We start from the raw sequence: 10,279 nt of genomic DNA on the forward strand, positions 1-10,279 counted from the left end.
TTGTGCCTTCCAGATGCTGCATTAGCAGCATCTAAGCCTGGGGCACCAGCCTGGACAGTCGAATGGAGGTTCTGGGCTACCCAGATGACAAGAAAGCTTCCTACAGTTTGACTTCACCCTCAAAGGTGCACTTTTCCATTGTCTCTCAAGACAGACAGATGCCAACCAACCTACCGAAAAGGAGGCAGGTATGACCACCAATTTGGATGGTTTTTAAATGAGGATTGGACAAATCCAGGGGGGGGGTTATGCTCTGCCCCCACAGTCAGAAGCAGCAAAGCCTCTGAATACCAGTTGCTGGAAACTGCAGCAGGGGAGAGGGTTCCTGTGTCTGCACAAGTGGATGAGCATCCTTCAATTCCTTCATCCAAGTCATTTATAAAGAATGAACTACTACAGGCCCAGGACAGATCCCTGTGGTGGCACCCGACTTGTCCCTTTCTTCCAGGTGATGAGGAACCATTAGTGAGCACTCTTTGGCTTCAGTCAGTCAACCAGCTACAAATCCACCTAAAAGCTATCTCATCTAGCCCACGTTACCGCCTTCTCTGCAAGAATATCTTGGGGGACTTTGTCAAAAGTCTTACTGAAATCAAAATGCACTACATCCACAACATTCCCAATATACCAAACTTGTATCTCTTATCAAAACAAGAAACGAGATTCATCTGGCATGACTTGTTTCTGAGAAACCCATGCTGGGTCTTAGGAATCACAGCATCCTTTTCAGACTGATTGTTTTAATTATCTGTTCTAGGACCTTTTTCTGGTATCAATGTCAAGCTCACCAGTCTGTAGTTACTTGGGTCCTCTTCTCCCCACCCCCCTTTTTGAAGGGGACATTTGCCCGCCTCCAGTCTGCAGGGACCTCACCTGTTCTCCAAGAATTCTCAAAGGTTATAGACAGGTTCTGCGATTACATCTGCAAGCTCCTTTAGTACCCCTAACTCACCAGGCCTTGGAGATTTGAATACATTTAAAGTGGTTAAGTGTTCCCTTACCACCTCTTTCCCCATCTTGGACTGCTGCTCCCTCCTTACATTATTTATTCTGTTATCACCAGGTTGGGCTTTGCTTTCCTTTTGGAGAAAGGCAGAGGCAAAGTAGGGGTCGAACAATTCCACCTTCTCTGTCATCCAGTAGCATTTCTCCACCTTCTCCACACTTGCTTGTTCCTCCTCTTGTTTCAAACATAGCCAAATACCGTAAACTTTTATTATTTTTTAACCTCTCTTGCAAGCCTAAGCTCATCCTGAGCTTTGCCCTGCCTGACTTTCTCCCCGAAACTATTCTTGACTACTCTTCATGAGTTCCCCATTCTTCCATTTCTTATATATGCCCTTCCTAAATCTCAGTGCATCTGTAATCTCCTTATGCAGCTACATCAGTTTCCTTAGATGCCTCCCACTTTTCTTTGTTGTTGGAATCGTCTGCCTTTGGGCCTTCAGTATTTCACCTTTAGGAAACTTTTATCCATCTTGGACTCCCTTCTCTTTGAGTATTTCTGACCATGGGATCTCACCCAGTAGCTCCTTAAGCTTAAACTCACCTAATCCTGCAGGTTCTTCTAATATTCTCATGTTCTTATCAAACACCAGAGGGCTGGAGCTTTCTGACTAAACAACAGCTGTATGCCCAAAGCTCAATGAGGTCTCATGGAGATCGGGAGCAATTAATCTGAATCTTCCTTCCAGCAACCAGGCAAGAGAACTGTGTGCACTTCAACACTCTTTAAGTGGTTACAGAATCAATTGGTAGGTATCCCCAAAAGCCATCTACTCCAACCTCCTGCAATTAAGTCTCTCCTATGTATTCCGTTCTGCTCTTTTGCCTTTCTCTTATTTTTATTGTATCTGCTTGTTTGATTCACTTCAAGAAAACTGTTTTTTCCCTTAAGTGATAAACTGAGGAAGGCGTTTCATGTTACTTTATTTAAATAAAGAAAGAATAAGTTACAGCAACTGCGAGTTAACCCCACAAGGCTTATCCACTCAGCTTGCTGAGGATTCCTTTAGGAAACAGGGATAACCAACTTCTCCATAGGGATTGTCCGTCTGGGGGAAGATGCTTTCACTACTTCCAGATTCCTGGCCAGGGGAACCTGACACAAGCCCCCAAACAAAACAAAAAAACCAGTCTCTTTTTGAAAACCTTCTCCTCTAGAGAGAGAGGGGTCCCCAGGGTGGGGGGCTCAATCCTCTGGTTCTTGTGGAGGGCGCTTCTTGTGGAGGGCTCCTCCTTTCGAAGAGGCACTCGGTCAGCCCATGTTCTTGCGGTTGCCGTAGCCCCTGGGGTGAAGTTCCTTCCATTCATCCCACTCCCGGGCTTTGCGCAAAGCTTCATCATCATCACCATCCTTCTCCTTCTCCTCCGCTTTCTTCTCTTCTTCTTCCTGCTGCTTTTCCGGAGCTGCTGCAGGACCGAAAAAGGGAAAAGCCAGACTGAGAGAACAGTAGGGAGGAAAACTCTGAATGTACTATGCTTCCTGCATTGCAGGGTGTTGGGCTAGATTACCTTTCTGGGTTCTTTTCAACCCAACAGTTCTGTGATTCCATGAACAACCACAACAGTTCTCTTACACTGCAGGATTTTAAACAGAGGATGGGTGTGCAGGGATTCTTTCCTGCATCGCAGGGGGTTGGACTAGAGGACCCCATGGAGTTCCTTCCAATTCTACTATTCTAAATCCTCAGCCTATTGTTATCTGCTGCTGCCGGAAGGCAGCGGGGAGACATTGTGGGGGAGACATTAATCAGGGCTTTGGCTAATTAATATTCTTCAGCCTTTTAAATGTGTTTGTGGGAAGGGGGCATTGTTTTGTTGTTTCTGTTCTATTTATACATGCTTTTATCTTGTATTTTTATCAAATAAAACCAATCAATAAACAAATAAAACAAAGCTATTCAGAGTGGGGGATTTCCAGTCCATGCTGTTCAGACACAACTTTTGTCCCACCTCTGTTCTTCCAGAGTCTCAAGGTGGCATACACAGTTCTCTCTCCATCTGCATTTCATCCCCACAACAACCCTGCGAGGTAGGTGATACTGAGAGGCAGTGACTGGTCCCCACGGTCACACCCAGGGAGCTTCACAGCCAAGTGGGGATTTGAACCCTGTCTCTCCCGGGCCCTAGTCTCTCACCATTACAACAGGCATCCTCCCCCCACACCCCTGCCCCAAATAAATACCTGAGGCCGCTTGTGGTATTCCCTGATCAGGAAGGCTCCCTTTCTTTCGATGCTGCTCATACCAGTCATCCACTGTCATCGTCGCCAGGCTTGGGTAGCCAGCACCAAACACGCTATAAGGAAAGAACATTTGTATCATTTAATCATTCAGCACAGTGGTGGAGCAGAGCTGTGCTCTAGTCGTAGCAAGATGGCTGAGGGGTTCCCATGTTCGGGAGACAGGTCTAGGATGGGGCTGCCCTACCTCTGAAGGGACAAGTGTAGAGCTACAGGGTATTCCTGGATACATATCTGTCACTTACAGAATCATAGAACGGTAGAGTTGGAAGGTGGTCCCTGAGAGTCAATGAAAGAATATGAAGAAATAAAAGAGCATCTCCAAAGTTGGTTGCACCATAGACAGCTAAAGGATATTTTCAAAGAGGACAATAAGAAAGGCTTTTTATATTCGGTTTCCAAATTCCAAAAGGAAGTAATAGAGAAGAAAATTTGAAACTATTAAAAAGGCATATAATAGCCTTTTGGAATGGGAAACTAAAGACAAAGAAATAAAATCGGTAATGATTAAATGGGCACAAGACATAGGTCGCAATATACAACTTGAAGATTGGATAAAACTGTGGAAAGTAAATTTGGAATTCACAGATTGTATATTATTCAGAGAGAATTATATGAAAATGATGTATAGATGGTATATATCACCCGTTAAATGGGCAAAAATGTATAAAAATGAAAAGAGTGTTGGAGATGTGAGGCAGAAGGCATGTTTTATCATATGTGGTGGGATGGCAAAAAGGTAAAAATGTACTGGGAAATGATATATAATGAATTGAAGAAAATGTTGAAAATAACATTTGCAAAACAACCAGAAGCTTTCTTGCTAGGTATTTTAGGCCAAGATCTACCGAAAGAGAAGAGGACGCTATTCATGTATGCTACTACAGCGGCGAGAATTTTGATGGCACAAAATTGGAAGACTGGAGAAATGCCAACTAAAAAGCAACGGCAAGAAAAACTGGGGAACTATGCAGAATTGGCAAATTTGACGGACAGACTTTGGAAAAAGACAACAGTGACTTTGAAAGAGAATGGGAACCATTTATAGTACTGTATATTTGCAGAATAGGGACCCAGGTGGCACTGTGGTTAAACCACTGAGCCTAGGGCTTGCTGACCAGAAGGTCGGCGGTTCGAATCCCTGTGACGGGGTGAGCTCCCGTTGCTTGGTCCCAGCTCCTGCCAACCTAGCAGTTCGAAAGCACATCAAAATGCAAGTAGATAAATAGGTACTGCTACAGCGGGAAGGTAAACGGCGTTTCCGTGTGCTGCTCTGGATCGCCAGAAGCGGCTTTGTCATGCTGGCCACATGACCTGGAAGCTATACGCCGGCTCCCTCGGCCAATAATGCGAGATGAGCGCGCAACCCCAGAGTCGGTCACGACTGGACCTAATGGTCAGGGGTCCCTTTACCCTTTACCTTTATATTTGCAGAAACAAAGGAAGACTGTTGACTTGATGGCAGGATTTAAATAAACACTCACACCTTTACTAACAAAAAATATGTAGAAGATAAAGAAATAATAGCACCCAGAGCTCTTGGTCTATCTCAGGGGTTCCCAAACTAAGGCCCGGGGGCCGGATGTGGCCCAATCACCTTCTAAATCCGGCCCGTGTGTGTAATAAGGGAAAAACAAATCAGAAGTGGAAGTTGGGGGAAGCCCAGGAGGGGAGGGAAGAGGGAATGTAATATAAATGTTATGGATATGAGAGGTATGTAATGATATAAAAAGAAAATTTAAAAAACATTTAATAAAAAGGGGGGGAAGAGTTGGTGCATGAATCACAGTTCAAGAATACATGAAAGGCGGTCATCCAAGTTTCACTTAAAAATATTAAGTGAAGGAAGACTGTGGTTGTTATTGTTATTGCCACCATTATACACAGAATCAGCTGTTTATTATTATGTTTATCATTATTAAAATTTGTATACCACCCTTCATCTGTAGAGTGCAGAGCGGTTCACAACACAAACATACATAAAATTACAATATAAACAAACACAAAATACATGATTAAAACAATAACAAAAGCAAATCAATCCCTCCACCACAACAAATTTAAAAGGGCATTGGATGCAGTGGCGGACGAAGACTTTCCGTGGCCCAGGGCGGCACCGTGGGTGTGCACCCGTGGACTGGGTGTCACCCCACGCCGCGCACGATGCATGTGCCATGCACGGTGGCTCTGCGCATGCGTGCTGCACGGCGGAGCGGCCGGCAGACTTCAGCGCTGAGCGGGGATGCTGCCGCCAGGATCCTCCGCTCGCGGTTTCATCCCCGCGCAGCGCTGGGGATGTTTGCCGGTGGCTCCATTGCATAGCGGGGCGTTGGTGGAGGTGGGGAGAGGGCGCTGCCTCCCCAGAGTGGAGCCCGGGGCGCCCCACCCCTATCCCCCCCTCTTGCTACGCCCCTGATTGGATGTCACTCAGCCAAAGGCCTGTTGAAGAGGAAAGTTTTTGCCTAGCACTTAAAGTTGTATAATGAAGACACCAGGCGAACCTCCACAAATGAGGAACCACTGTAGAAAAGGCCTGTTTTCATGTTGCCACCCTCTGGACCTCTTGTGGAGGAGGCACACAAAGAAGGGCCTCAGATGGTGATTGGAGGGTGCAAGTAGGTTCCTAGGGGGAGAGGTGGTCCTTGAAGTATTGTGGTCCCAAGGCATTTAAAGCTTTATAGGTCAAAACCAGCACTTTGAATTCGGCCCAGAAGTTAATGGGCAGCCAGTGCAGTCAGGCCAGGATTGGTGCATTATGCTCAAACCATCTTGCCCCGGTGAGCATCTTGCCACCAAGTTCTGCACCAGCTGAAGTTTCTGAACTGTCTTCAGAGGCAGCCCTATGTAGAATGCATTGCATCAATCTAACCTAGAGGTTAGCTGGAAAATCCCCCAGAGCCATCTGGAAACCCATTGGGTCCATCAGCCTCTGAGAGCGGACCATCCTCATAGGTTCCCCACCTCTGCAGAATCATAGAATCGTAGGGGGGGGGGGGGCCAAGTGTCATGTAGTCCAACCCCCTGCAGTGCAGGAATCGCAACCAGCATCACACACCTGGAAGGAGCCAGCCCCCCCGAATGCCCCCCCCCCGAAAAGAGCAGAGCACCCATACTTTGCCTGGGCAGCATCCCGGGTCAGGATGAAGGGCTTCATCGGAGGCCCAAGTGGGCGTGGAGGCTGCCTTGCTGTACCCTGGAGAGGATAAAAAACATATTTCAGCACACAATCTAAAAGACACATGCCACCCTCCACAGCCAACTGAAGAGCCCCACCCCATGACACCCACCCAGTGTCAGGTGACAGATTCTGCTGCCCACAGGTCCCCTCAGATTCTCCCAAGTGGAGAAGGACCATAAGTCAGTGGTGGAGTATTTGCCTTGCAAGCGAAAGGTCCTGGGTTCAATCCCATCACCATCTGCAGGTAGGGCTGGGAGCCATTGCTGCCAGCCAGTGTTGGCAGTACTGAGCTGAATAGGGCAAGGGTCTGACTCAGTATAACGCAGTTTCCTATGTTCCTATATACAATTTACCAAAGCTGCAACACTCAACTACCTACCCTGCCCTGCCCCGGGCCGGATCTGGAAGAGGGGGCTGTTCTGTACATAGGGCCCTGTAAGAGGAGCTGGCCATCTCACCCAGCCAACCAGGTGCCAAAGGGAAACCCGCAAACAGGACACAAGCATAACAGCACTCTCCCCTCCTGCAGCTTCCAACAACTGGTATTCAGCACAAAGTTAAACTGTGGAACTCGTTTCCATAGGAGGCAGCAATGGCCACCAACCTTAAGAAAAGGATTAGGAAAATTCATGGAGTAGAGGGCTGTCGATGGCTAAGAGGCTGCAGTGCTACTCTTGTGCTCTGAGACTGTCTGCATAGGTTCCCTTTGGGGCACCTAGTTGGCCCCTGTGAGAAGAGGAGGCTGGACTAGATGGGCCATTGGCCTGATCCAGCAGGGCTCTTCTTATGTCTTCATGGGTGTATTCAAAGGATATGGGGAGCCCAGGCTGCTCCAGGGCCTCCGTGGCACCTCTGTGGGGTGGGGTGGGGAGTGGTATTCTAACAGAGGGCTCCCCTGTTTTTCACATGTAAGGGGTCACACTGCTACCACCACCACCACCACCACCACAGGGGACCACTCAGATGCTATCTCCCCCTTGTAGAACCATATAACTGAAGAGCAGGAACAGACCCCCAAGGGTCATCTAGTCCAACCCGCTGCAATGCCTGAAGTGCTTTCAGACCCCACAAAGGCAGAGAGGCCGTGCCCCTCCCCAGTCCGACCACTCCACCTGCTTCATGGCATCCCGCCGAATGAGGATGGCAGTTTCCTGATCAATGCTCTCGATTTCCTCCAGGCTTGTGCTAATCCACTTCTTGATCTGGAGCAAGTAGAACTCCCGGATCTGCTCCTCCTCTGCCTGGCCACCGTCGATGAAGGGCTTCAGGGTGGCCAGCTGGTTCTCAAGCTCCTTCTTCTGCTTATATCTGTTTGGGGAAAGGACATGGAGGGGTTGGCCTAGATGACTCTCAGGGGTCCCTTCTAACTCTATGAATACTAACAGTAATAACAACAACTCCTTCATTGGAGGTTTTTAAAGATAGGTTGGATAGGCATTTGTCAAGGATTCCTGCTTTGCTGGGGGCTAGACCGGATGATCCCTGAGGTGTCTTCCAGGATTCAAGGGATAAGGCTTTGAAAATTTGAGCACTTTGCTTTCCCTGTTTTACAAAACAGCTGCTTTGAGCCTGTTTTCTAAACTGCTATCTTAAGTTTAGGTATTCAACCACTGCATTATTTTATAATTATGGTTTTTCTTATGAAATTATTGTTTTATTTGTTTGCTTAATTTAATTATTGTTTATTCTGAAACATACCAGAATTTAAATATTACCAAAAAGATATCACAGTAACTGAATATATTTAAAATCAAATTGACTTGAAATTGACATTTGCCACCCATTATCCAGGAAGGCCTCCGCACTCACCTTTCGATCTTCGCCTGCCTGTTGGACGCCATGGCAAGGATAGCCGCCTGCTGATCAGACCCCAGAACGGTGTTGAAGGAGCTACCAGAGGACCCACTTTCATCCCCACTCTCCACCTCCACCTCCCGTGGGAGTTTGAAGTGTCCAATTCCATAGTCTTTGCAGACCTTCAGGAAGTCCATGAAGCCAGCACGGGCCCTCTGCACATGCTCCAGGCGCTTGCTGGGGTTGACCTGCTTCAAGATGAGGGCTGCCAACAGAGCAGGGACCAGCATGAACTTCAGGTCAGCTGAGGAGATCTCCTCCAGCTCTTCATTGTGGCTGAAAGGATAGAGCAGAGTAAAAATCATAGAGTTGGAAGGGATACCCCAAGGGTCATCTAGTCCAGCCCCACTGCAATGCTGGAATTAGAGCTAGAGAATCTGGCCAAGCTCTGCAGAAAAAACCTCCAATGGAAGGGAGTACACCACCAGTTTCCCACCCTCTTTCATAACACTAGAATGCATGGACAATTTTTTTTTCAAAGTCCTTCTTCACACCCCACATAGCTAATTCGTGGAGTTTCCTACCACAGGGGGCAGTGATGGCCACCTATCTAGATGGCTTTAAAAGAGGACACGTTCATGGAAGAGGAGAGGGCTATGAATGGCTACTAGTCACAATGGCTTAGCTAGCTGGGTTTTCCCCCCTCGGTGAAGCCTACAGAGGGGCGCCATTGAGGCTCCCAACGTGTGTGTGTGTACACAAATGCGTGTGGGGGTGCCAAACTGGGTCTTTGACCTGGGCAAAATAAAGCCTACTTTTGCCCCTGTGGGCCACCGTGAGAACAAGATGCAGGACTAGATGGGCAATTGGCCTGATCCAGCAGTCGGGCTCTTCTTAGAATTATAGAGTTGGAAGGGACCACGAGGGTCATCTTGTTCAACCCATGGCAACGCAGGAATCTTTTGCCCAACGCTAAGAGTCTGATGGCTTATTTGCTGAGCTATGAGAAGGTCTTAAAAACAGGGAAAAGCAATAGAAGAACCAAATCAAACTGCTTTTATTCCATAACTTGGGAATTTGGTCCAGTGGGAATTTAAAATTCTACTAAGTGGGAAAAACTGCCTGTGAAGTGTCAGGATCTGAGCAGGGAATGCATGGTGGGGGTGGGCACCTCCTCCCTCTTCTATTGTGAATGGGTGCGATCCAGCCCAAGCAAAAGCTTGTGGCGGCGAGGAGCTAAAGGTGCCTCTGGGCAGATGCAGAGTGCCTCTGGAACCTCAAGCTTAAGACTGGACTGCAGCACTGCCTATTTCTAAAGGTCATCAGGCAGGCACTGCCATCCCGAGGTAAACTGTGAGCCATGGACAGTCCCCCCCCCAATGGCGTGTACATGTGGAGCCCTCTGCACATGCTCTACGGCACCTGAAGAGCTGGAGCTCGGCGACGGCGCGGGCGGCGCGTTCCAGAAGACCGATCCCGCGCTGCACCTTCCGCTGCACAGCGGGCGCCCCCGACGAAGGTTCCGCGGCGCTGCCATCCTCCACCTCCTCCAGCAGTTGCCAACCGGACTCCAGCAGCTCCGACAGTCGAAGCGGCTCCTCCGTCGTTGTGCTCGCCGCCATCTTGGGGGAGGCGGATGTGGAGGGAAAGGAGCGGACGGAAGTGGTACCGTCTTGCAGCTGAAGGAGGTGCCGCCATCTTTAACGAGGGCCTGCAGAGTCGGCGCCGTGACGCCCACGGGTTCCACGGGCGGAAGGAGGAAGAGAGGCTTCGGGCGGAAGCGGCGACATCGTACCGCTGAAGGTAGCAGCGCCATGTTGAACGAGGGCAGCAGAAATGACAGTCGGCGCCATCTTTGTTTGGGGCTATTTCCCCGCCCCCCGGAGCGGCCCCGCCTCCTCGCTTTGAGTCAGCAAGCGGTGGAGCCAATGGCGGGGTGGGAGAAGGTAGGGACAACCTTGCAGGGCTGTTGTGTCAGCTGATAGGCGGGTTCCCCACGCCCGGCAGGGAGAGAAATGGGGGGCGGGCTCCTGGCACTTGTTCCGCTCCCGGTTCATCATCAT

General features: G+C 48.8%; 1 protein-coding gene across 1 annotated transcript; it reads right to left on the reverse strand.

The window, feature by feature from the left end:
* Positions 1–1,912: 1,912 nt before the first annotated feature.
* IGBP1 (immunoglobulin binding protein 1) lies at positions 1,913–9,853 on the reverse strand. Its single transcript, XM_035114041.2, has 6 exons — positions 9,639–9,853; positions 8,232–8,552; positions 7,535–7,730; positions 6,358–6,437; positions 3,188–3,300; positions 1,913–2,412 (listed from the first exon to the last, which is right to left on the reverse strand). The coding sequence occupies exons 1-6, from the start codon at positions 9,836–9,838 to the stop codon at positions 2,258–2,260; spliced, it is 1,065 nt and encodes a 354-aa protein (XP_034969932.1). The 5' UTR covers positions 9,839–9,853; the 3' UTR covers positions 1,913–2,257.
* Positions 9,854–10,279: the final 426 nt, after the last annotated feature.

This window comes from Zootoca vivipara, chromosome Z (genome assembly GCF_963506605.1).
Source record: "Zootoca vivipara chromosome Z, rZooViv1.1, whole genome shotgun sequence".
NCBI classification, from domain to species: domain Eukaryota; kingdom Metazoa; phylum Chordata; class Lepidosauria; order Squamata; family Lacertidae; genus Zootoca; species Zootoca vivipara.

Coding starts and splice junctions, on each gene's coding strand:
- IGBP1 (XM_035114041.2), bottom strand. CDS start 9,838: ATGGCGGCGAGCACAACGACGGAGGAGCCGCTTCGACTGTCGGAGCTG. Junction 7,731..8,231: donor AGGCAGGCGAAGATCGAAAG/GTGAGTGCGGAG, acceptor TTCCCCAAACAG/ATATAAGCAGAAGAAGGAGC. Junction 3,301..6,357: donor CGGGATGCTGCCCAGGCAAA/GTATGGGTGCTC, acceptor CTTTCCTTATAG/CGTGTTTGGTGCTGGCTACC.